Consider the following 26862-nt stretch of genomic DNA (forward strand, 5'->3'; position numbering starts at 1 on the left):
CCACTTTATGGAAAAAATTGAGGAATTAATTTTGTTCAATAATATATTAGTCCATTATAAAGATCAACTTTAGGATCAAATTTTATTAGAAGTATAATTGAGTTATTACATGCAACATTACACAGATGATCACAACAGAAATATGGGGACCTTTATCTACCACATCCAGTTCCAATGAGTTTATTCTCTGGTAATCCTATATGGTACCACTATTTAGTTATTTTTTTATTTTCATTTTTATTTTTTTAAAGATATATTTATTTGAGAGAGAGAGAGAGAGCATGCAAGCAGGGGGAGGGGCAAAGGGAGAGGAAGACAAGCAGACTCCCCACTGAGTGGGGACCCTGACACAGGGTTCAATCCCAGGACCCTGAGATCATGACCTGAGCCGAAATCAAGAGTCAGATGCTTAACCGCCTGAGCCACCCAGGTGCCCCTAATCCTATATGGTATCGCTATTTAAAACATTGATTGTAGCCTAATGAGATTAAGAGAAAATAATAGAATCCCTATTATTCTAGCCCCACAAATGCACTTAAAAACTATATTTAGTCCCAAAGAAATGTTTAGAGCCCTTTCTACATGTGCATTTCTAAGAACACGTACACAGTTCTTAGCAATGGGGAGACCAGTAGTTTGAAGAAAAAGGTTAAGTATTAATATGCTGAATCAATAAATGTTGTGTGGTAACTGCTGTAGTTAAAGTGTAGAATGTGTATGGGGATACCTAATTCAGCCTGAGATTCTTGGAGGAAGTCCCACTAAGCCAGTGTTTGAAGTATCAATGAGGGAAGAGAGGGGAAGGAATTCCAGGCAGAAAGGACAATGTATGCAAAGGTAGGGAGGCATTCTTGTTAGAAAACAATACACTCACTCATGAGATGGTATACATATTTTTTAGCTTCAAGTCTAAGCAATGAGCTGAGACTGTTCCTTAAGCTTCTTTGTTCTAGAACTCCACGACAACGTGTTGAGAATTTTGTCAAAGGTGTTTGCCATGTATAATTCCAAATGCAAACAGCTAAGATCAGAATTTGAAAACTTTGCAAAAAAAAAAATCACACTCAAAATATACCACACAGGTACAGAGATATGTGATACTTATATTAATTTTTGCAACAATCCAAAAGTGAAGGTATTAAAGTATTGCTTTGAGTATCCACTTATTTTTCATATTATACTCCCATTTTATTTTTTAAGATTTTATTTATTTGAGAGCAAGACAGCATACAAAAGCAGGAGTGACAGGCAGAGGGAGAAGGAGAAGCAGGCTCCCTTCTGAGCAGAGAGCCAGATGTAGAGCTCGATCCCAGGACCCTGGGATCATGACCTGAGCTGAAGGCAGACCCTTAACCTACTGAGCCACCCACGGGCCCCTAAAGTTAAAGCCTTTAACGACTAGATTACACTGTTGCCTCAGGCTTCACGATTGGGAATCTAAAAAAAAGTTATTTTTTAAAAGATTTTATTTACTTGAGAGAGAGAGAGCGCGCGAGCGAGCACACACAAGCAGGGGGAGGGACAAATGGAGAGGGAGAAGCAGGCTCCCCATTGAGCAGGGAGCCTGATGAGGACTCAATCCCAGAACCCTGGGATCATGACCTGAGCTGAAGGCAAACACTTAACCTACTGAGCCACCCAGGTGCCCCCATTTTATTCTTTTGATTGCTAATAAGATAGTTAATAAGGAATACCATTTAAGACAATGATGGGGGGCGCCAGAGTTCTGGGATCGAGTCCCACATCGGGCTCCCTCCTCCTTGGAAGCCTGCTTCTCCTTCTGCCTCTCTGTCTTTCATGAATAAATAAATAAAATCTTTAAAAATAAATCAATAAAACAAAGATGGGGAGGGGTAGATGGGGAAGAAGGGTAATTTCCAGAGATTATTTTGAGTATTTTCTTGACTGGTAGAAGAAACACATTTGGATTGTAGAAATTTTAGGAAGAACATATTAATATTTTGGTATATTCCAACCTTTATTCCTTAATAGATTTTTCTTGAATGTAGGCATCCAACTTAAAGCAGCAAAATGGTATTAATTATAACAAAATTTCATTAATTAAAAAGAATCAATATGTTAAAATACACCCAAAACAGACATGCCCGGGTGGCTCAGTCGGTTGAGCATCTGCCTTCAGCTCAGGTCATGATCCCAGGGTCCTGGAATCAAGGCCCACGTCGGGCTCCCTGCTCATCAGGGAGTCTGTTTCTCCCTCTGCTGGCCACTCCCCCTGCTTGTGCGCGTGCTCTCTCTCTGGCAAATAAATAAAATCTTAAAAAAAAAAATTTAAAAATATACTCAAAACAATTATTGTGTAGAAAATATCTCAAATTTCTAACAGTAGTTACTTTGGGGAAGGTGGAAGGTTTGGTTTATTGAGTTGTGGAGGCAAAAGGATATTTTAGCTTTATCTCTAATATTCTAATATTTTAAGAAGAATAGATTCAGCATGGGGCACCTGGGTGGCTCACTTGGTTAAGTGTCTGATTTTGGCTCAGGTCATGATCCCCGGGTCCTGGGATTGAGCCCGTGTCTGGCTCCCCACTCAGCAGGGAGTCGGCTTCTCCCTCTCCCTCTGCCCCTCCCCCCACTTGTGTGCGCTCACGCTCTCTCAATCTTTCTCTCAAATAAAAATTTAAAAAATCTTTAAAAAAATTAAAAGATTAGATTCAGTGTGTTACATAATCAAATATTAATTAAAAAAGAAAATAAATCTAGGGCACATGGCTGGCTCAATCAGTGGAGCATGCAATTCTTGATCTTGGGGTCGTGAGTGAGTTCAAGCCCAACACCGGGAGTAGAGATGCCTTAAAAAAATAAAAAAGAAATGCAAAAACAAAAAGAAAAAAAAAAACCCAAACATAAAAAGAGTTGCCACATGCATAAAATACATTTTGAAAGGGGTGATGAATGAGAGTTAACATGTCTAGTCTTAGCAAAGAAAACAATTTTAGGAGCCTTGCCCTTACTATCATTTCCTGACTCATTAGTTCCCAAACCATTAATAGCACATCACATGATTGAGAAATGTTGGAATCATCACAGTCCTCAGAAATTCAGGTAGCCAGACTAGTTTTATTTTTGATTTTCCTCCAGAAAAATGTTCTGATTATCAACTTTCAGTGACTCTTAAAGGAAACACTAATTACAAACAACTTAATTTAACAAACATATATTGAACATCTATATATTTTTAAAATATTCAGGACCATTTGGAATTACAGCAACAGATACTCCATTAGGAGATTAAATCATTTAACTCATAATTGTGTTTTCATCTTTAAAGCATGTACAGTTCACCTGAAATTTGATGGCTACAACACTTTTTTTCTCATTTGGTGACATCAGAACAGCAGATGAAACACCAGGGACATCAGATGATTGGGCTCCAAAATACCAACTGTGTATAACAGGGAGCAACTGTTAACACTACAGGCATAGGCAAAGTTTATGATATCTCACCTTGCATGATTTTTCTCTATAATAGGTCTTTATCTAATTGGGATGGGGTTGGCATTTCTGAAGGCAGCATCCTACATACATAGGAGTTAGAAACAAGAAAGAGATATATGCACCTTGGTTGAGGCATACATAACCCAAGTAATGAGAAAAACTAAGAATGGAATGACCAATTGTATCAATTCATTGTTCTCCTGGTACCTCCAATTGATGAGTCCTCAAATGCCACTCCTTTAAGTCTTCAGATCTCTTTCAAAAGCTTCAAAAGCCTTGAGCCACATACACCTTCCTCTCCTCTATTGCATAACTGTTTTAAGAAATGGTATGTACACCTTTAGGCTGCCTAGGTAGGCAGTACATACTGTTTTATTATACTGTTAGATGGAATTCTATGAAAGTGTTTTTAAAATAAATTGTTCACTCAGTAAAGAGGAAGAACAGATGGAACTAGTTAAATATCCAATTACAAAGGATGTTATAATAAAGTACAGCTAAGATTAAAGCAAAAAGAGCCACAATTCCTTACCTATAATTCTCATATCCAAAAAATGCTCTGAAAACAAAAAGTTTCTTCCTAAATTTGCTGACAAAACTGACCTGACCTGAGGCTCTTTATAGTCTTCAGTTACCACACTTAGTGGTGCTATTCATACATTCACCATAGAAATATTAGTGTATTTAAGAATGGTTGCTATCTTAAGACTCTTTTGAGAGTTTGAGTAAAATATATGTACTCTATTTAGTTTTCTAAAATCTGAAAATTTTGATTTTAAAACACAACTAGCCCTAGGTTTTCAAATAAAGGCTTGTCAAGCAGTATTTCCCTAACCTGTTAATGATACGGAGATACTATCAAACCCAAAGATGGTTGCAATAAATATTTTTATCCCATGGTATGTCATGAGGATGGGTCACCAGGAAAAGAGAAAAGGCATGTTGGAACAGCTATAGGAATAAACAGGCTGCATCAAAAACTGACACAGGAATGATATAGTAAGTGATGTAACTATAAGACACGGTATAATTACTAGAAACTATTATTGCATAAAGACAGCATACAGCACTGCTACTAATAGTTGTCTGCATAAAAATGAAGTCCTACTCTTTTGAAGCTTCTTTTATGTATTGTGCTTTAGGACATTCTGACTTAGTTCTGTTTAAAATTAGAATCTCCTAGAGAGCTTTCTATAAATACCCTATGCATGAGCCTCACCTTCAGATATTCTGATTTACTTGGTCTAGAGAGGGGCCTTGGCACGTGTTTTTAAAAATGGCCTACCCCTGGCTGGCTCAGTTGGTAGAGCATGCAACTCTTGATCTTGGGGTTGTAAATTTGGGCCCCATATTCGCTGTAGAGATTACTTAAAAAAAAAAAATCTTGAAAAACCAAAAAATGCCCTATATAATTCTCACGTGCAGCAAGAGCTCTTAAAAAGTCCTAATACCCAGGCTCTACCCCAGAACAGGTAAATTGGAATCCTTGAAAGTGAAGCCCAGACACAAGTATTTCTTTTAAAAGATGCTCAGGTGATTCCAATGTATAACCAAAGGCGAAAACCAATGATAGAGACTCCCTCTGTTGCTTGGATTAAGGATTAAGGGTGTCAACTGTTTTTTTGTTTTTCTTTTTTCCAGAATCAACTCAGTTCTCAATTATCACTGTAGTAGAGTCACCAGTAAAGAAGTCTAAGCTTTATCCACTCTAATAATGGTGGCTTATTCATGGAATCTCTCTTCAATTTAAATTTAAATTCAAAAGAAGGGGAGGGAATATATGGAAATCACATGAGAAGTATTTTTAAATACTTTCAGCAAAATAATCCATACCATATCAAACTCCTTTAGCATACAATAAATCACACTGAAGAACAAACAGAAAAGTAGAATTCATTTTAGTTGAGTCTATATTTTACAGGAGAGCATAACTTAAGCACAGAATAGGAAATCAGCATCTTCCAATGAATTCTAGGTAGCAAACAAAGAAATAATTACAATAGTTTTCCAGTGACTAACTGTTCAGGGTGCCAAAGTAAAACAGATTCCTACACAAATTTCAAAGAAAGCTAGAAAATACATTAAAAAATATTAAATTCAAGATAATTTCTGCTCAAAAATCAACTGAAATATAAGGTGCACATTTTTTCGATAGAAATCTCTTGTTTTTACTTAAAAATATTTTTTTCATGAAGTCTAATGGTCATATGAAAAAGACATTTACTTTTTTTTCATTACTAACCCTGAGGAAGGAAGAACACATGTGGAGTAGCTCACTAAGAACCATACGCCATACTTTTCACAAGTGGAAATGGCAAGTAATGGAAGAAGTGAGGACTACACTTATTCAGGCTTCCACACACATCAGTTTAAACCACCCAAAACTAAAATTTCAGTAACTGGCACAAGTGGTATTACACTTTTAGTCCAACATACAGCAATATTTAGGGATAGTATGGCTTCATTGCTCACGAAGCTCTATTCAGCAGAAGAAAAATACGAATAAATTCTATGTACACTTCCCTTTCACTACAAAGACGTTAGCTGTTACAAGGGATTTAGTGAGAGGAACAATGTGGAATTTCATTACAATGAATAGGGAAAGAGCTGGTATTTCCTCTTTGCCAATTACAATGATTCTTCTTAGGATGAAATTTGGAATTGCAAAATTAGCTAAATTTACTGCAGTTTCAACCTTTGTAAATGAAAAAAGTTCACTCCCTGGGCCAAAAGCCCCAAGCAGCAGTTGGAAGTAAGAGAGCAATGAGGGCAGAAGAAAACAGATTCACTGCGTTGTTATCAAGAATCGGTTCTCCTGCTATGTGCTTCACCTCATTCGCCGGGCTGCTGACCACCATGCCAGTTCTTTCATCTAAACCTGGAGTGGAAAAGAAGCAAGTGAGGTGGAAGATCCAAATGACTTGATCTAAAACAAATTAGCTTTTCTCCTCCAAAGAATACAATCTTTGAAAGAGTCTCAACCACTTATAAATTGCCTTCAGTAGATAATTATATGGTGAGAGATATGGAACCCTTGATTACTAAGGATTTTTTTGAAATGGGAGTTTTAGTACACCTCAATACTGTTCTCTCAACACTGCTGGAGTTCCTTCACAGGATGAAGGAAGAACATTAACAGCAGAGAGAGCATGAAACTAGAAGATTAGGCCTCCAAGACCAACCTGTGAGGTCTCTGAGAATAGGGATCATGTCTTCAGCCTCTGCGATGGAAACCCAGGACCCAGCATGGTGCCACCACAAAGAAGGCACACAAAGAATTTACCGAAGGAATTAATCTTTCCCACAGCCTACATTAATTTTTTCAACCCACTCAACGTGGTCAGAAACTTCCCCAGTTAGAGCCCAGTGTGTAGAATAAAACCTACGTTCCTAAACAAACAAAAAACCCCAAAAACACGGGAGGGGAAGAGACAGAGTGTGTGTGTGTGTGTGTGTGTGTGTGTGTGTGTGTGTGTGTAGAGTTAGTGAAGAGACAGAGTGTGTGTGTGTGTGTGTGTGTGTGTGTGTGTGTGTGTGTGTGTGTAGAGTTAGTGAAGAGACAGAGTGTGTGTGTGTGTGTGTGTGTGTGTAGAGTTAGTGACCTTTAGCTTGAACTAAAATCAGACTGCTTCCTCCTTAGTATTTAGGTAAGAGAAATGAATCTGAGAGAACAAACATTGTGACATTGTGATAGGTGGGGAGCAAAGCAGAAGGGCAAGAACAGTATCTTGGCACATGAAGAGAACTGGAAGGACTGTACACAAGGAAACTCCCCCAAATCCCAGCCTCTTAACTGTATGAATCAAAGGAGAAAACATGGTCAGAATGTGGAGGAAATACAGACCTAACAGAATATCTCAGTAGACTGAAATGACGAGAGAGCCTCAGAAGCAAAGCATAGAAAATTCTGGGGAAAACCAACTCCCATATATCTTGAGTGGGGCTAAAAATTCAGTGGGGACAGAAAGCATTATGTCACAGTAAAAAATAGGTCATATTTGTACAGAGTAGTCCAATAATTCTCTCTCAAATGGACTTTGAAAACAGATGGAAGGTGCAGCATTAAAATGATCTGATCCCAAATGTTCTGCTTGCCCTGGGATTAGGTGAAGTCCCCAAAGCAAAAGCATCTGTTTCCTGCACTATCACTATGTTTCCTCCCCACACAGCTTCTACTCATTCGCTCTGTGGGACTAGTTCTCTTTCAATTAATTTAACAAAAAAAATTTTTTTTAAATCAAAATTGTAGAAAAGACTGTCCGTCATTCCTGGCCTCTTGATTTCCTCTGTCTTTGGGATTGTTTTCATTGCCATGTTTTTCTCCCCCACATTTCTTTCCCATTTAATACACCAATAAGTTGCAATAATAAAGTGATGTTCTTACCAGTAAATTGCATTGTAGCTCCTAAATATGAGTCTACAACTGATCCCAGTAATCCAGCCAGACCCCCAAATGCAATAATTGGCCACTGGGGAGCAGAAATGTCTAAATCATTAACAAAAACCAACTGTGTGAGGAAGTACGTGATGCCCACAGAGGTACCACCAAGTAGACTGGAGGCAAGGCCCACCATTGTGACCCCCCCATTGGTCCCTGAAGAAAAAACACAGATAAAATAATCTGGTTAACAATCAACAAACACATAAAATCAAGGAAAGCAAAAAAAAAAAAAAAAAAAAATTTGGTACCCATCTTATCAAGACTAATTCAAAGAAAAGGTTCTCTTTCATACAATCCAAAGACCATAGTCTAGTTAAAAAGGAGTCTTTTCTGAGCGCTGTGAATTGTGCAAGACTGTTGAATCACAGATCTGTACTTCTGAAACAAATAACGCAACATATTTTAAGAAAAAAGAAAAAGAAGAAGATAGGAGAGGAAGAATGAAGGGGAGTAAGTCAGAGGGGGAGACGAACCAGGAGAGATGATGGACTCTGAAAAACAAACTGAGGGTTCTAGAGGGGAGGGGGGTAGGGGGATGGGTTAGCCTGGTGATGGGTATTAAAGAGGGCACATTCTGCATGGAGCACTGGGTGTTATGAACAAACAATGAATCATGGAACACTACACCAAAACAAATGATGTAATATATGGTGATTAACATAACAATAAAAAATTTAAAAAAAAAACAAAAAAAAGGAGTCTTTTCTCCTCATTAACTCATGACATGCTAAGCAATGCAGGGGAATGGTTCAATGGAACCAAACTGCCTGGTTTCAATCTTAGTTCTGCCATTTCTAAGTTACTTAACTTCTCTTAATTTCCTTGTTAGTAAGGTGGAAATAATAAAAGAACCAATTCACATGAATATTAAGGGTTTTAAGGATAATGACAATAACGATGAAGAGAAAAAATGAAAAGGACATGAGGAAGAAAAAAGGAGGAGAAAGTGGCGGGGGAAGACAAGGAGGAGAAGGGAATAAGAAGGGAAGGGTAGGGGATGACAAAGACAAAAATGTATTTAGTAGTTGTTGATAATGGTAACAGGGAACTGAGATCTATGTTAAAGCACTAACCACATAGTAGGTCCTCAAGAAACACTCTATTATTCTCTTCATTTTCCTCTCCTCCTGATATATCTCTGTGTTTCTGTACTGTTTATCTAGGACTTGCTAACATTTCCTGCAAATATTATTTCTTATCATCAATTTAATAGCCGACAACAACTTTCCCGTTAAGGAGACTAACTAAAATTCTTAAAAGTCTCTTAAGTAAGAAACACAATAAGTCATATTTTTTTGGTTCATTTCGTTTTTTTTTTTTTAAAGAAACTTAAATAAAGACTCACCAACTGGAACTTTTTCCCAGGTTGTTATTAGCCTTGGCGGGCTTTTACTCAGAACGGGGCCAACTTCTGAAGCCCACGTGTCTCCAGCAGAGCAGGCCAGTGCAGCCAGGAGAGACAAACACATCCAGGAAGCAGTGTACTGCTTGGAAAAATCTACTGGGATTTCGCCGGGGCCATTTTCTATCATGTACAACAGGGCCAGCTCTGTAGGCACAGCTCCATTACAGAACACCTGAACCCAATTCCTCTGCCCGCCTACAAACGAACAAGTAGATACAAGGGACAAGAAATGCTTTCTCCTCAGAAGGAAAATCGTGCAGTTACAGGAACTTAAAGTTTAAGGAAAGAAAAATGACTACAATTTTAAAAATGACTAAAAGTCAGATGGTACCTTTACCTACATTCTATATTGTTTTAGAATAATTAATGATAGATTTTAGTGCTTCTAAAATTCTGTTGTTACTATTGTGGTGAAGTAATGATAAACTAAATTAGGCCACTACTTAAAAGTTCTTCTCATAAAAAATTTATCTGTTTCAACAGTCTAAACATGTTCTGATTATAAGCTTATAATATCTTAGGATGAAATAAGTGATGTCAAACATAATTCATTTTACCTTCTTTGTATTCTGAATCTAGACGCTTCTTTATTTCTCCCTTCCATTTAGTGAGTTTTGAAGAAGAAAGGAAAAACATCAGCAAAGAGGTAAAAAAGCTGAAATTTGCAATGGTTAGGATAAATCCAACCACAAGCCCTGAAAGAAACACATATATACACAGAATTATACTCAGTCCATACGTTAACGTTGTAAAAAAAAGAATGGAATTTTTTTCAGTTATTTTTTACATTATAACCTGAAATGTACATTTCTTTTTTTTTTTTTAAAGATTTTATTTATTTGAGGGAGAGAGAATGAGAGACGGAGAGCATGAGAGGGAAGATGGTCAGAGGGAGAAGCAGACTCCCTGCCGAGCAGGGAGCCCGATGCGGGACTTGATCCCGGGACTCCAGGATCATGACCTGAGCCGAAGGCAGTCGCTGAACCAACTGAGCCACCCAGGCGCCTAAAACATTTTCATTTTTACCAATTCAGGTATTACCAAATAGTAAACTAAGTGTTGGTTTGATTAAACTGAGATACATTTTTTACCATATTTTGACCTCCTTTCAAACTATGAATATATGAATGTTATTATAGACATACCTTTTATAATCAAATTGTAGAACACAATAAATAGTAGTTATTTATTATTAAACTGTGTATTACATATGTTATATATAACATTTGGATAGATAGCTTACTTTTCAAATTAACTGTGGATCTTCCCAGGGAGGTTAAGATTGTAGGATCTTTCTAGCTCCTAATTTTTATATTTTCCTCTCATAGCCTGGATCTTTTTTTTCTACCTGCAGGCTAGCTTTTAAACTTTCACATGCTCTTTTGCTAAGCCTTATAAACTATGTGAGAAAATGGAGACAGTGTTTCTTAGCTATGTTTTACTATGTAAATCTAGGAACATAATCCTGGATTTTATGTGGAATTAAAATTGGAATACTTTCTATAAATGTGATTTCAGAATTTTAGACTTTTTTTTGTTTCTTTTATTTGGGCAAAGAAGAAAGAGAACATCCTTCATTTTTCCATGAGTGACCAATTTCAAGGAAGGCTTATAATTCCTACAGTCTAATCAGGAGAATAAACAAGGGTGCACACATGCATGACCACACGTGCAAGCTGGGGGAGGGGCAGAGGGAGAGGGTGAAGGAGAGAAGCAGACTCCCAGCTGAGTGAGGAGCCTGACACAGGGCTTGATCTCACAACTCTGAGATCATGACCTGAACCAAAATCAAGAGTTGGATGCTCAACCGACTGAGCCACCCATGTGCTTCCCTCTAGGTAATTCCATTGAGAAAAATGCACACCTGCTGGAATTAGCTTCTTAAATTACTCAGATAGGGGCACCTGAGTGGCTCAGTTGGTTAAGTGTCAGACTCTTGATTTGGGCTCAGGTCATGATCTCAGGGTTGTTAGATCGAGCCCCGGATGTCAGGCTCTGGGCATGGAGCCTGCTTGGGATTCTTTCCCTCTCCCTCTGCGCCTCCCTACCCCTCACCCAAATGACTTAGATAATCCTTAAAGGCCTTTGTTACAAATTTTGAAAATGTTCTTAGGAGTAAAATTGGTGGTTGAGGTAGCCGAGTACCCTTGTTTCTATTACCACAGTGGTCAGTTAATACTACAAAAATGAAACAGGATTTGGGGAAGATGAAAGAGTAGGAAGCACCAGGAAATCTGTCTTCCCACCTAGACAACAATTGCACTGGCAGAATCTGACAAAACTATTTTGGAACTCTGGAGTCTACTGAAGGCTTGTAACTTTCAAGGGAAGGCTTGGAAGGGAAACTACAGTTAATTTTGGTCAATTTCAGTTCTTAACAATGCAGCAGCTATCCATCTATCACTCCCAGCCCCAGGGCAGGCAGGGCAGGAACTACAGGTGCAGCCTGCACACAGCTTGTGAGAGCTGGGTTGGGCAATAAGGACTTGTCTTCCACATATCAGGATTTGTATTCTGATCAACGACTGTGGCTTCTGATTATGGAGGTATAGACATAGAGGCTGGAAGCCATTGTTACACGCCACTCCCCACTGTTGCAAGCCCTTTCTTGTCTGGCTAAAGGGACTTCCAAAGGATTTAAAGGAGCAACGCCAACCCCCGTTCATTCTTCTGTTTTTCCTCCTTTGGAGAGCCAGACATCAAAGACTAGGACATTCAAAAGAAATTGCATTTACGGGGAAAATTAGAAAGTCATATACCAGGGAAAGGTATGGGCTCAGAAAAGACTGGGATGATCTTAGGTTTACACCTCAAGCTGATGCCTGGCAAGAGACAGCTGCAACAATCAAAAACAAGACAAAACAAAACAAAAAAGAGCAAAACCTGGGGACAGAGGAAATTCTGATTTCCAGAGTTAACGAATTATTAGATTTAAATGTCCAGTTTTCAACAAAAATACCACAAAGCATACGAAGAAACAGACAAGTATGGCCCATTCAAAGGAAAAAAAAAATCAATGGAGGCTGTCACTGGAAGGGCCAGATGGTGGACCTACTAAGCAAAGACTTCAAAACAACTGTTTTAAAGATGCTCAGAGAACTAAAAGAAGACATGAAGAAAGTCAAGAGAACAATATGGAACAATATGGAAATATTAATAAAGAGACAGAAATCTAAAGAGAAACTGAAAGGAAATACTGGAGTTGAAAACAAGTCAGTAGAAACTCAAAGGCACATTTGAGCAAGCAAAAGAAAGAATCAATGAATTTGAAGACAGGCAATGGAAATTATCCAGTCTGAAAAACAAAGAAAAAAGAATGAAGAAAAGTGAACAGAGCCTGAGGGACATATAGGACACCATCAAGGAGAACAACATACCCATGTGGGAAATCCCAGGAGAAAAGACAGGGAAAAGGGGGCAGAGAAATTATTTGAAGAAATAATGGCTGAAACCTTCCCAAGTTTTATTTTTTTTAAACTTTCCAAGTTTGATGAAAGACATACATATAAACATGCAAGAAAGAAGCTTAGCAAACTCCAAGTAGAATGAATTCAAAGACAGCCACATTGAGACACATTACAATCAAACTGTTCAAAGACAAAGACAATCTTGAAAACAGAAAGAGGTAAGCAAGTCATCACATATGAGGGATCCTCAATAAGATTATCAACAGATTTCTTATCAGAAACTTTGGAGGCCAGAAGGCATCGGGCTGACATACTCAAGGTGTGAAAAGAAAAGAAAAAAACCTGTCAAACAAGAAGCTTATATCCAGCCAAACTATTTTTCAAAAGTAAAGGAGAGGGGCACCTGGGTGGCGCAGTCAGTTAAGCATCCAACTCTTGGTTTCAGCTCTCAGGTCATGATCTCAGGGTCCTGGGATTGAGCCCCATGTTGGGCTCCACACTCAGCATGGAGTCTGCTTGAGATTCTCTCTCTCCCTCTCCCCCTGCCCCTCCCACTCATGCTGTCTCTCTCTCTCTCAAATAAAAAAATAAAATCTTTAAAAAAAAAAAGTATAGGAAAAATTAGGAGAGTTTGTTATTGATGTTATGCTGGCAAAAATTCAAATTAGAATGTTATAACTTTAGGATGTTAAATATAATTGTCATGGTAACCAAAAAGAAAATAGTTATAAAATATACACAAAAGGAAATGAAAAAAGAATTCAAACATTTCACTACAAAAAATTAAACACAAAAGAAGACAGTAATACAATAAATGAACAAAAGAACTATGAGAAACAGAAACAAATAGCAAAATGATAAAAATAAGTTGTTTCTCCTTAGTAATTACTTTAATTCTAAGGGAATAGGGGTGCCTGGCTGGCTCAGTTGGTAGAGCACGTGACTCTTCATCTCAGGGTTGTAAATTCAAGGCCCATGTTGGGTGCAGAGATTACTTTAAAAAAAAAATCTTAAAAAACAAAGTAGGGGCACCTGGGTGGCTCAGATGGTTAAGCAACTGCCTTCAGCTCAGGTCGTGATCCCAGGGTCCTGGGATCGAGCCCCACGTCTGGCTCCTGGCTCAGCGGGGAGCCTGCTTCTCCCTCTCCCTCTGCCTCTCCCCCTGCTCATGCTCTCTCTCTCTCTATCTCCGTGTCTCGAATGAATAAATAAAATCTTTAAAAAAAAAAAAAGTAAATGTAAGAGGATGAAACCCTCCAATCAAAAGACAGAGATTGTGAAAATAAAAACACATAGTCCAATGCCGTCTATAAAGAACTCACTTTAAACCTAAAGACACAAACGGGCTTAAATTAAAGTAAAAGGACTGAAAAAGATATTCCATGCAAACCGTAACTAAAAGAGAGCAGAGGTGGCTATACTAATACCAAACAAAACAGATAAGCTCACTTCTCATGTGACATAATCCCATATTTTTTCTTCCTTTTCACACTTCCTTTCTTTCTGGTGTAACAAGACGCTCTAAGCTCTTCCCAAACCTAGTTTTCCCCAGTCCTGGAACCAGTCATTTATTTCTCTGAGGAGCTTTGGTTCATTTTAGTGGGGAAGGAAACTGAAGGTCAAGATCTAGGCTCTCAGTATGCTCATTGCTATTGGGGTATATTTGCTTTTTGTGGACAGGGCAAGGGAATACATACACACACACATATATATGAGCATACAAATATACACACATGCATATGCATGTGCATATATACATGTAAATATACACACACGTATTCTAGAAATCACAAGATCACACCAATAACTGCAATTACAATCCATCTCTATAGGTTTTCTCTTGCTTTTCCCCATTCACATTTGTATGGCTCTTTCCATGTTAAGAACCTGGCTTCAAACAACAATGATAATTTCACTCATTTTTTTCAATCCCCTATCACATCTAAAACTTTTAGAACCACACTAAAATAGTTTAGATTTGTTTGCCATTCTCCCCTTCCCTTAACCCAAGACTGAAGGAATATAATTAAATGCTATGTTCACAAGTTTTCTTTTTTCCCTGCAGTGTGCTTATAGTATTGATTTAAAATACAACTGGGTTCATTTGTTTTAATTTGCTTTCAATTTTAGATTTTCCCTTTTCCCATCCTTACCATTTTATTTCTTAAATATGTAGAACACTAGCATGCTTTCAAAAGTCAAACTTATACAAAAAGGTACTCAGAGAAGGGTCACTTTCTCCCAGGTCCCTTTGCCCCTCTCTTCATATTTTGCTCTCCCTCCATTCTTTGTAAATATTGTTTCTTAGTTTATCATTCCTGTGTTTCTCTTTATAAAATATACATAATGAATGTTTTCTTATCTTCCTTTCTTCTTTATATAAAAGGTAGCATTCTCTATGTGTTCTTTCCAACTTATAAGCACATTTTTTTTTTTAAGTTAAGTTCTACGTCCAACATGGGGCTTGAACTCACAACCCCAAGAGCAAGAGTCACATGCTCTACCTACTCGGCCAGCCAGGCACCCCATAAGCATTTTTTTTAAAAAAAGATTTTATTTATTTGACACACACACAGAGAGAGGGAGAGTGAACACAAGCAGGGGGAAGGGCAGAGGGAGGGAGAAGCAGGCTCTCCAGAGCAGGGAGCCTGACATGGGGCCTGACCCCAGGATTCCAGAATCATGACTTGAGCTGAAGGCAGACACTTAACCGACTGAGCCACCCAGGTACCCCTTTATAAGCATGTTTTAAATAATAATTTTATAGTCCTTTTGGGGAGAGAATGTGCTAACTCTGGTATTGAGGGCTCGGGTCAGTGGCACTCAAGAAATTTACATTCTTTGTTAATTAGTCTCTTAGGAGTTTGGCTGCTTTAAGTCTAAACTTCCTGTTTGGGGTAGGGGTTCTGAAGAGAATCCATCTCTGTCCCTGCAGGGCTGGGGACTGGTTTCCCAGAATGTGATAACCACATTAAGGCACTGTTATCTTGTGTGGCCCTATCCAGGCTGCCTGCCTGTATTTCTAAGTACAGGTATTTCCATCCCTGACTAACTTTATCATTAACAATTTCCCTTCTCAGGGCACCCGGCTGGCTCAGTCGGTAGAGCATGCAACTCTTAATCTTAGGTGAGTTCAAGCCATGTGTTGAAAGTGAAGCCTGGTTAAAATTAAAACAAACAAAACAAAACCAATTTCCGTTTTCCGTAACTCTTAAGATAAATATATCCAGTTTTGTTATATAAAGATTTTTGTTAACACGTTAGACAAAATTATTAATAGAACATATATTAAACAGATGTTAGTATTAAATAGTATTTTCTTAAACAATGGAACAGGGAACCAGGTTTCTATTTCTGTAAAACCTCTTTCTGTTGGGATGCCTGGGTGGCGCAGTCGGTTAAGCATCTGCCTTGGGCTCAGGTCATGATCCCAGGGTCCTGGGACTGAGTCCCACATCAGGCTCCCTGCTCAGCGGGGGTCTGCTTCTCCCTCTGCCTGCAGCTCTCCCTGCTTGTGCTCTCTCTGACAAATGAATAAAATCTTAAAAAAAAAAAAAAAGAAAGAAAGGAAGAAACTCTTTCTGGTGGTTAGTTCAACATTCAGGTACCACAACTACTGACACATTTACTGACTTATCTATCCAGAGATACTCAAATATTGGCATTTTACTCAAGTTTAGCACATTTTAATTGAAAGTGCAAGAAATAGGGTAATGCTGTGTAAAGTACTAATAAAGTGCTTCAGCTCTGGAACTGAACAGTCTGGAGTTCAAACCTTGGCTCCTCTCTTTACCTCACTTTGACTAAATGTTACCTAAGCATAAGCCTCAATTTCTTATTGGTGAAATAAGAATAACAATTCCTTCCTCATTGGCTTGCTGTGAAACGTTAAATGAGATAATTTTTTTTTAAGATTTTATTTATTTATTTGACAGAGAGAGAGCACAAGCAGGGGGAGCGACAGGCAGAAGGAGAGGGAGAAGCAGGCCTCCCGCCAAACAGGGAGCTGGATGCGGGGCTCGATCCCAGGACCCTGGGATCATGACCTGAGCCGAAGGCAGATGCCTAACGACTAAGCCACCCAGGTGCCCCTAAATGAGATAATTTTTTACAGTATGCTTATTATATTACCGAGATGTAGAAGGCTTTTCATAAACATTCACTAATATCACTGGTAATAATAGCAGCTACAGTGTTGTAAAACCTCAGTAACATTACTTTTGTAATTAATTATTATTGTAACAAAATTAATGGTGAATATTATTTTTGTTATCCAACCTTTAAGTTTTTTTTCAATTGGTGTTAAAGTATTACAAAAGTAGTACATGACTACTGGAGGGGAAAGCCAAAAAATATGGAAGTATACAAAGTAAAAATTAAAACATCTCTGTGCGCCCCCATACTCCCATCCCTTTTCTATAGTCACTATTAAAAATTTGTTCCACTGTTGGGACGCCTGGGTGGCTCAGTCGGTTAAGCGACTGCCTTCGGCTCAGGTCATGATCCTGGAGTCCCGGGATCGAGTCCCACATTGGGCTCCCTGCTCAGCGGGGAGTCTGCTTCTCCCTCTGACCCTCCCCCCTCTCATATACTCTCTCTCTCTCTCATATTCTCGTTCTCTCAAATAAATAAATAAATCTTAAAAAAAAAATTTGTTCCACTTTTTTTTTTTTTAAGATTTTATTTATAGAGAGACACAGTGAGAGAGGGAACACAAGCAGGGGGAGTGGGAGAGGGAGAAGCAGGGCTCCCGCAGAGCAGGGAGCCCAATGCGGGGCTCGATCCCAGGACCCTGGGATCATGACCTGAGCCTAAGGCAGACACTTAACGACTGAGCCACCCAGGCGCCCCTATTCCACTGTCTTTAAACAAACTCAGAGTAAGGTGGCCCTAAAACACCCTACACTGAAATGCTACAAATCATCAACATCCTTTTTACTTCAATGACCTTAAAATACCACATGAAGTGATCAATGTTCATGTTGATGACAGGTTCAGAATGAGGAAATAAATTGAAGGCACTGTACTTTGAAAGAATGATTTCTTTTGTGTAGTCTAAACATATCTTGGTATTTTTTGCAACTCCTAGCTATGTCTGAACTCTTAATCAGTAACTGCTGTCTCCAGTTCCTGTCTATTACATCTCCCCCAAACCACCTCTGGAATCTAATTGTGACTGATAAGAGTTGATACGCATAACAAAAGGGTGCTCTCAAAGCACTTCAAGATTCAAGAATTATTACTGCCTACTGAATTTTAAATATGTAAATTCTGCACTTAACAGAGTCTTTTGGGGAAGTAAAACAACACTGTCTACAAACATCTCTGACAGCAAGAGTAGACTTATACCAAAAATTTCAACTAAGGTGACCTGGGTATAATAACCCTGAGAGGCAGAAAAGGGAAAGGCAGGACTAAAATTTTATAATTTAATAAACTGAAATCTAATCAATTCTATCACAGGTAATCTACCTACAGAAAGACTGTGGGAATCAATTAACCCAAAATACAGAACATGAAGGCCAAAGAACCAGAAGTTGGCAGACTTGTTGAATCCTGTACAAGGGATGGGACCCTTTGACCTAAGTACCTGCAATATCTGATAGGGAAACTGAAGGACTCCATAAAATTCTGCTTTTTGCTCTTTTTCCTTCTGTTCTTGCTAGGACCTGAGCCCCCACTTTATTAATGCCACATAATGCAAATACTGTATGTCCTCTTTGTAAGGGACAAGGAGTTAATGATTCCTTTAGACTAGGCAACTTCTAAGGAAGAACCAGGTGAGAATGAACCGAGGAAGCTATCACATGCATATTCCAGACCACTGGCACTAAACATCTGGATGCCAAGGAATAACATCTGGGCCCTTGTCTTTGTTCTTACCGATTCCTGAATGCCTAAGAGGGCACACACACCGAACCACAATCCTCAATAAAACCCCAGACCCCAAACAAAGCTGGGACTCTCTCTCCTTTCCTTTCTGAGTCTCCCAGACACTATCTCTATCTGCACTCTCTCTATATCTTCAATAAACACTGCTTTCCCTTCCTGCTGGCTTATGTTTGATTTCTATCCTGCACACAGCCAGGGACTCTGTTGGCCAATCCTGTGGGACCCCCTCTGGGTCCTAGACCTGGCCTGCTGGTATCATATCGACTGTTTCTCAGACTTAGTACTCACCAAAGAAATTTTCTAGTTATACTCTAACTTCTCAAATGGCCTGACTACAACAGAGCATGTCTGAACAGTGATGTTTGTATTTCAGTCTGCAACTGACTAGTTGTATAGATATTTTTAAAAGACACACTTTATTATTATTATCCTTTTTTAAGTAGGCCCCGACGCCTGAGTGGCTCAGTCCATTAAGTGTCTGCCTTCGGCCCAGGTCATGATCCCAGGGTCCTGGGATTGAGCCCTGCACTGGGCTCCTTGCTCAGCAGAAAGCCTGCTTCTCCCCCTCCTGCCTGCCGCTCCCCCTGCTTGTGCTCGATCTCTCTCTCTCAAATAAATAAATAAAATATTTAAAAATAAATAAATAAATAAATAAATAAATAAAGTAGGCCCTGAGCCCAATGTGGGGGACTTGAACTCATAACCCTGAGATCAACAGTCACATGCTCTACTGAGTCAGCTAGGTACCCCAACTAGTCTGTATTTTATCAGATTAATAAAGTGGCATTCTGACTCCTGTACCAGTCCCATGTGACGACAGTGAGCAACATAAACTGGTTTTCTTAGGTCTCATCAACTCTGGGTACCTGACAAAACAAAGCTTCTATTTCAGAAAGACTGAACACCAGACCTAACTATGGTAACCCAAAGAGGCAAGGCCACTCTTGTGAGACTACATGAAGCACAACCACTGGCCTTTCTAGAAAATTCTCCATTTGCATGCATTTCCACTACACTTACAGCACAGAGTTCTGGGAATGAAATGCCTCAAACCCATCTCTTTTATCATCTGTATCCCATGACTAAAACTGTAAGCTCTCTGACAATGGGATAAATTCTAAGTGCCCAGAACAGTGCGTGGCATATAGGAGACCCTAACTATACATTTGTTAAATGCATGATGGAAAAAAAAAATAGTAAGCAACTAAGCTGAATAGTCTTGGTAAGTGAAATTAAATTTATTTATTTATTTGTGAAATTAAATTTAAACTTGTCAAGTCAAGGGATGCCTGGTGGCTCAGTTAAGCATCTGCCTTCAGCTCAGGGTGTAATCCCAGGGTTCTGGGATCAAGTCCCACATGGGGCTCCTTGCTCAGCAGGGAGCCTACTTCTCCCTCTGCTTGTGCTCTCTCCCTCTGACAAGTAAATAAAATCTTTAAAAAAAATAAATAACTTGTCAAGTCAAAAATCCGATGACAGATTGTCCATACTAAGTTCAAAGAAACACAATGAACAACTGGACTATATAAGACCTCCTTGGAGCAAATCCTCTACACAGTGCTTTACAGTTTATAGTCACTTTCCCATATATCCCCTCATGTGATCCTCCTCATTCTAGAAATAATCTCTCTCTCAATCTCTCCCAAATAATCTCTCTCAAAAAAATCAAACAGAGCAGATGCCTTCACTTCAGTGTCCATCTTAAGCACTGCCTCAAACCCTCCCCTCTTCTATCAACACTGAGGTATGTGTTCCTGTGTCATGGCGGACTCTTTTAACACCCAGATCCTGAGGAAGTTCTGAAACTCTTCTCAATCCCAAGCACACTGAAGGCATGATATGGCAAACCACATTAAAATTCCTAGGACTGTGAACAGTAATAGTGGAAGGAGAACAGTAACAACTAACACTTATCAAATACTTATTATGTGTGCCAGGTACTGTGCTAAGCTTCTCACACAGATGACTCTTCATGGTAAGTCAATGTTGTAGATAAGATCACTCCTTCTCGTTTTACAGATAGGAAAAGTACAACGCTGAGAGTTTAAGTGATTTGTAGTCATACTCCAGGACAGTATTCCCAAGTACTGTATAATTTGAACTAGCATTAGTTTTTTGTCCTTAAGGAAAAAAAACCTCTAAACAAAAGATACCAATATTCATGGAATGAAATGATTAGAAAAAGAAAAACAGAGGTTTTAAAATCAGTGTACATATATTTCCTAAGCACATATTCAAAGCATGGGACACAGGAGCATATGATGCACTCCCTGTCTTCAGGAAATTTATAATATGGTTAAAAGCAGATAATAAATCACTAACGGTGAATGTTTATATAATGCTTTGTAGCTTTAAAAAATGTACTGTCCCATACATTATTTTGTATGAGCCTCACCAAAAAGCCCTAAGGAACTATTTCATAAGAGATGAAGAAATTGAGGCTTCAAGGAGTTAGGTAATGTGGTAAAGTTCACAGAGACAGCCAAGTGGCAGTCCTAGAATTCAAATATACACCTTCTAATTCTAAATCAAGCTAGGTAGGAGAGGAGTAGAGGCCCAAGGGCTAGAAGGCAGAAAAGGAAATGGTAGCAGGAAAGAAACCTAAGTAGAGGGATGCCTGGGTGGCTCAGTCAGTTAAGTGGCTGCCTTCGGCTCAGGTCATGATCTTGGAGTCCTGGGATTGAGCCCCACATTGAGTTCCCTGCTCAGCGGGGAGTCTGCTTCCTCCTCTCCCTCTGCCCCCCAGCTTGTGCCCACGCATGCACTCTCTCTTGCTCACTCTCTGTCTTTCAAATAAATAAATAAATTCTTTAAAGAAACATAAAAAGAGATCAGAAAAGGAAGAGAAGCAGGGCAATATACAACAGGGAAACCAGAGGAAGACAGGATTTCAAGAAGGACTTGACTCTTCTTTTGATAGGTCAAGAACAATAAAAACCAAGGCAAGACTACCTGAGAAAAGACATTTTTAACAAAGCATAACTCTGTGTGATTATATTCAAACAGAGGCAGCTCAAATTACTTGCTATAAATGAGTTAATACTTCCAAAGAGCCGACAGCAGTGCCTGGTACATGGTATGCACAACATAAGCATTTGCTAAATAGATAAATCATAACCATTCGTAATGTCCATTATATGGTACGATAAAATATAAAAATGTCAATATGTCAGTTAACTGCAATTCTCAGCTACCCCAAAGAAGGAAAAAAGTCCTTGAACAATGTTTCTCAAATATGAAGAAAGAGAATTAGCATGATTCTTAAGAACTAGGCATAATAATGGGCACCCGATAAATGTTGGCTATGTCTATGCATGAGCTAAGAATTTTTTTAAGATATTTATTTATTTATGTATGTATGTATGTGGGAGAGAGCGAGCAAGCGCACACCCGAGTCGGGGGGAGGAGGAGAGGGAGAGGGACAAGCAGACTCTGTGAGAAGCCTGACTCAGGGCTCGATCCCACTACCTCGAGATTATGACCTAAGCTGAAATCAGGAATCAGACGTTCAACCCACTGAGCCACCCAGGTACTCCTGAACTAAGAACTTCATAGTGATTATCTGATTTAATTCTTACTGCAACCTGTAAGAATGAAATCAGAGGTAGATCAAGGTTTTGTAGGGCCTGAAGCTTATAAATTAAAAAAAAAATACAAAAATATCTTTTAGCTTTGTAAAATTTACAAATCCATAGGACCCCGAGAGCACACTGCTAGGGCTCTTCTCAAGGCCTTGGAGCGTACATTCCAAGTGAAGATGCCATGAAGTTTAAGGTGTTATAACTTCATTGTATATCTTTCTTTAGGTTGGATATTAAAAATCTCATTTCAGGGGTGCCTGGGTGGCTCAGTTGTTAAGCATCTGCCTTCAGCTCAGGTCACAATCCCAGGGTCCTGGGATCGGGCTCCGCATCGGGCTCCCTGCTCGGCAAGTGAATACAGTGGCAGCAGAGTGTGTTTACAGTGCTAAATTAGGGCTGATGACCAGCAGTATTTTGAAGGTTGGGTAGATGGCTTCAACACCTGCCAGTTCTAGGAGGGGCACCTGGGTGGCTCAGTCAGTTAAGTGACCAACCCTTGATTTAGGCTCAAGTCAAGATTTCAGGGTCGTGAGATGGATCCCTGTGTTGGGCTCCATGCACTCAGCATAGAGTCTGCTTAAGATTCTCTCTCTCCGGGGTGTCTGGGTGGCTCAGTCGTTAAACATCTGCCTTCGGCTCAGGTCATGATCCCAGGGTCGTAGGATCGAGCCCCACATTGGGCTCCCTGCTCAGCAGGAAGCCTGCTTCTCCCTCTCCCACTCCCCCTGCTTGTGTTCCCTCTCTGTGTCTCTGTCAAATAAATAAATAAATAAATCTTTAAAAAAAAAAAGTTCTCTCTCTCCCTCTGACCCTCCTTCTCCACACGCATGCTCTTTCTAAATAAATAAAATCTTAAAAAAAAAAAAAGATCTGCCAGTTTTAAATAATCATCATTCTGTAGTGATCTCATCCTACATGTATTATTTGGAGGGAATCCTCATGTCTTGGGGCTTATAACACTGGCAGTATATGTAAATCCCAATGTCACACCAGATCATATCACCCCTTTGATTTGAGGCAAGGGAGATTCCACCTAGTTTGAAATAAAATCTTTACTGTGGGGAGGCTGGGTGGTTCAGTCGGATGAGCATTGGTTTCAGCTCAGGTCATGATCCCAGAGTCCTGGGATCGAGCCCTGCATCAAGCTCTGCGCTCAGTGGGGAATCTGCCTGGGATTCTCTCTCTCCTTCTGCCCCTCCCTCGCATGAGCTCTTGCTCAGACGCACATGCTCCCTCTGCTAAAATAAAAAAATCTTAAAAAAAAAAAATCTTTACTGTATCCCATAATTATGCCTCCTTATTACCTGGTCCTTGCCTATTTCTTTAATTTTCTATGTTCCTTTTTTTTTTTTTTTTTTTTACTATTTTCCAGTCAAATGAGCCTTATTCTCACACCCAAATAAGCCAGGGTGTATGTCAGGGTCTTTACACATGTTATTCTGTCAGCTTGGAACTTGCTTCTCTCAGACCTTGTCATTGCTGGCTTCTTCACGTCTTGGTTCAAAACTACATCCTTAGAGAAAAGGGTTATGCTTGACCCTATCTACAAAAGAATGCACACATCCCCCACATACACACTTTACTATCTTAATTTTTCTCATAAATTTTATCATTATATAAAAAGTTTTATGTATTTTGTAATCTAACTGTTCTAAAGAATGAAAATTCCGTAAGAACTTGAACCCTTGTTCTTGTTCACAGCCATACCCCTAGTTTCTAGAAGAGTGGCATATAGTAAGTGCTAAATAAATATGTCCTAAAAGAACAAAAATTTGGCATATCCCTAACCCAGTTCTGAAAAATAAATCTAGGATACTTAGTTTGGACTGCTTTGCTTGAGGCTACTAATAGCAATTTCCAAGAGTGATTCTTTCCAACAGCTCCTCCACTGTACACCTAGCAGGAGTGCTCCAATGTTTGTGCTAGCAGATAATACAACTAAGAGAGCAGAATCATCAAGGAACTCAAAAATCTATCCTATTAATCTACTTGATATCAATTACAAAGTTAAATTTGTACATTGCACTGCGTATGTCAGTATCTGAAATTTTGACAGAATAGGAATGCTAAGCATTATATAACTATTATTATCTAAAAAACATAATGGGATTTATAGTTTCATGTGTTCAGAATTTAGAAAACATATGAGTTTAAATTATATAAGCAAGCACTTATTATGTAAACTTTTAAAAGAAAGACATACCTCCTAAAGCCCCACTGTGGTCTAGACTTTTCTTTTTAAAGCCATTAGAGACGATCAAAACAGGAACAACAACAGAAAACAGCCAACGCCAAGGAGAAATAGGCTGTAAATTACCTAAAAAATTAAATTCACAGGTTAGTCTTAGCTATAAGCTTTGATAACTGCATTCTGGATAAAAATATTGTCATAAGTAGAGAAACTGAGATGAAGTCACCAAAGTAAATTAACTATGTTGAGACTTATGTATTTCCAGAGAGACAGTCCTTTTGGAGAATGACCAAGTAAGTCCTGTCCAAGTTTTGATATTTCATACATATTTGGAGATTTGAAATGACTCTCTAGTTCCCCATTGTTTTGGAAAGGAGGCACATATTAAATCTCAAGAATTGTATAGAACAAACTATTTTCTTAGCAGGATCCAATTATTCTTCTTTCTGCCTTTCAGAGAGATTTATTTTTTAAAGTAACATTCTTACAGGCTACACACCTCCATTTCAGCAATTAGCAACTGATTTTTCCAAAGGTTGCATCCACCTCACAGATGTTTCTTTTTGTTTGGCTAGCATAATGTTTTCAAACCATTGGGAGTCAATATTTAAAGATTAGGAGGTTTCATATAAAAATCCAGAACACTGGCTTCTGTTTTAAAAACTGGATGCTCAGGCCCACATGGCAGAATTGACCACAGTGGAGAGAGGCCACCCCCTTTAGACAAGTCAGCTTTCTCATTTAAAGCTCCCACCATTCCTGACTCCTAGACACCAAGACTAAGTGAGCATAGTGAAGAAAAATGTGAACTATTGCTAGAGCCCATGCTTCTATCAAAAATGGGAAAATGGAAGATAAAGCGGGCCAAATGTTCAACAAAAATTCTATTTCTGAAAATGACAACTTCTCAAGTGTTTAAGGTGCAAAGATCAGGGGCCTGGTTCCAGAGGGGCACTTTGGTTTACAAATCCTGGTTTATTCCATTGAGTTCAAGTCATAGTAATTTATTACTAGCACAAAAGAGAATCTTCTCTCATACTTCTCCTCAAACCCTCATCCCCCTACTGTGAATCATTATGAATGAACCTGAAGACCACCCATTCAGATTATTCCCATGTCTCTGCAAAAGGCTAAGGTCTGAAATGGCAATCCTTTCTCACTTGACTTTTCACTTTTTCTTTTCAGCTGAACAGTACTCCATTTTTATAGGAGTACCAAGGAAATTTCTATAAAGTCATACTTATGTTCTAAGGAGTCTTCAAAACTGTAAAGGTTTGAGTCCAGAGTATCTTATATATGTGCGGTGGGGCTTCAGATTTTAAAAGAAGTCTGTTCTTTTGAAGTGACCAAAGAGCAGACAAATCCTCCAAATCTCCATATGTAAACATTACACCACCTTTTATTTTTACTGCTGTTTTTACAGGATACAAAAAACTGATAAACTAGTTACAAATATTCTTACTAAAAGCATCACTGCAATTGCTTTACAAAATTGTATTTCATTTCACTTAATTTCTCATGAAGATAGATGTAATAACTACATACAACATAAAAATGTATTTTGAAATATGCTTAATCAGTATTATCAGAGGCGGTGTTTCTTAAATGTTCAAAGTAGTGCTTATATTTTAATGTTGGTAAATTAAATTCAGGCTGTGGAAGTTAGGTAAACACAACAATTTACAACCACTCAGAAGATACAAGTTTTGGGATTTCATTAATGATACAATTTTCAATTCCACCAATTAGATTATAGAAAAACAACTCAGAACACTCATACTTACCATAATAGGTGCTTGCAGTCATAGACATAATCCAGAAAGCTAAAGAAATGCAAATGATCAGGCTCAATATAACTATATTAGTTATCATCTTTATATATTTTTTGCAAATATTGTCGTCAAGATCGGTCATGGAAAATAACGATATGAGCCCCTGAGGGGGAAGACAGTGTGTCTAAGGAAAAATAAGTCATTTAAGTTGCCAGCAAAAAACTCGCGCAGGGGCCAATATAAATGCCAACATCTTACACCGACCGCAAAAATAACATAAACCCCAACTAGTTCCGGAAACTGCGGCTGATGGAGACCTCAAACTCCCGTGAGCGAGGTTAAGACCTCACTGGAAAAGCAAAGCTCATTCTCTCTGAGCGCCGGGTCCTACGCCGGCGGTCACTTCACACCTGAGCTCCACAGACAGGAAAACGAAAAGAAAGCAGAACCAGCCAAACGCCAGTCCTGGGACCGCGGGCTCCGCCTCCACCGCCCGCCCACGCGCTGACGCCGGGGTTGGGGGGGTGGGAGTGGTGGGAGAGGTGGGGAAGTGACTCTCGGCCGCAAAGAGGGTGCGCAGCCAGAACCAGGGTGAGTTCCGAGGGTGAGCCCTGCGCGGTGGGGCGCGGTCACATCGCGACAGCCGCTGGCGCCGCCCCACAGTTCAGGTCCAGCTCGCCAGGGCCAAAGCCCCTTGGAGCTCAGCCGCGCACCGAG

At 39.2% G+C, this 26862-nt stretch overlaps 1 protein-coding gene across 1 annotated transcript; it reads right to left on the reverse strand.

The window, feature by feature from the left end:
• Nucleotides 1–3058: 3058 nt before the first annotated feature.
• On the reverse strand, nt 3059–26862 carry TMEM19 (transmembrane protein 19). Its single transcript, XM_027593065.2, has 6 exons — nt 26158–26862; nt 24386–24499; nt 9860–9997; nt 9243–9497; nt 7841–8050; nt 3059–6334 (listed from the first exon to the last, which is right to left on the reverse strand). The coding sequence occupies exons 1-6, from the start codon at nt 26285–26287 to the stop codon at nt 6171–6173; spliced, it is 1011 nt and encodes a 336-aa protein (XP_027448866.1). The 5' UTR covers nt 26288–26862; the 3' UTR covers nt 3059–6170.

This window comes from Zalophus californianus, chromosome 9, assembly GCF_009762305.2.
Source record: "Zalophus californianus isolate mZalCal1 chromosome 9, mZalCal1.pri.v2, whole genome shotgun sequence".
Classification (NCBI taxonomy): domain Eukaryota; kingdom Metazoa; phylum Chordata; class Mammalia; order Carnivora; family Otariidae; genus Zalophus; species Zalophus californianus.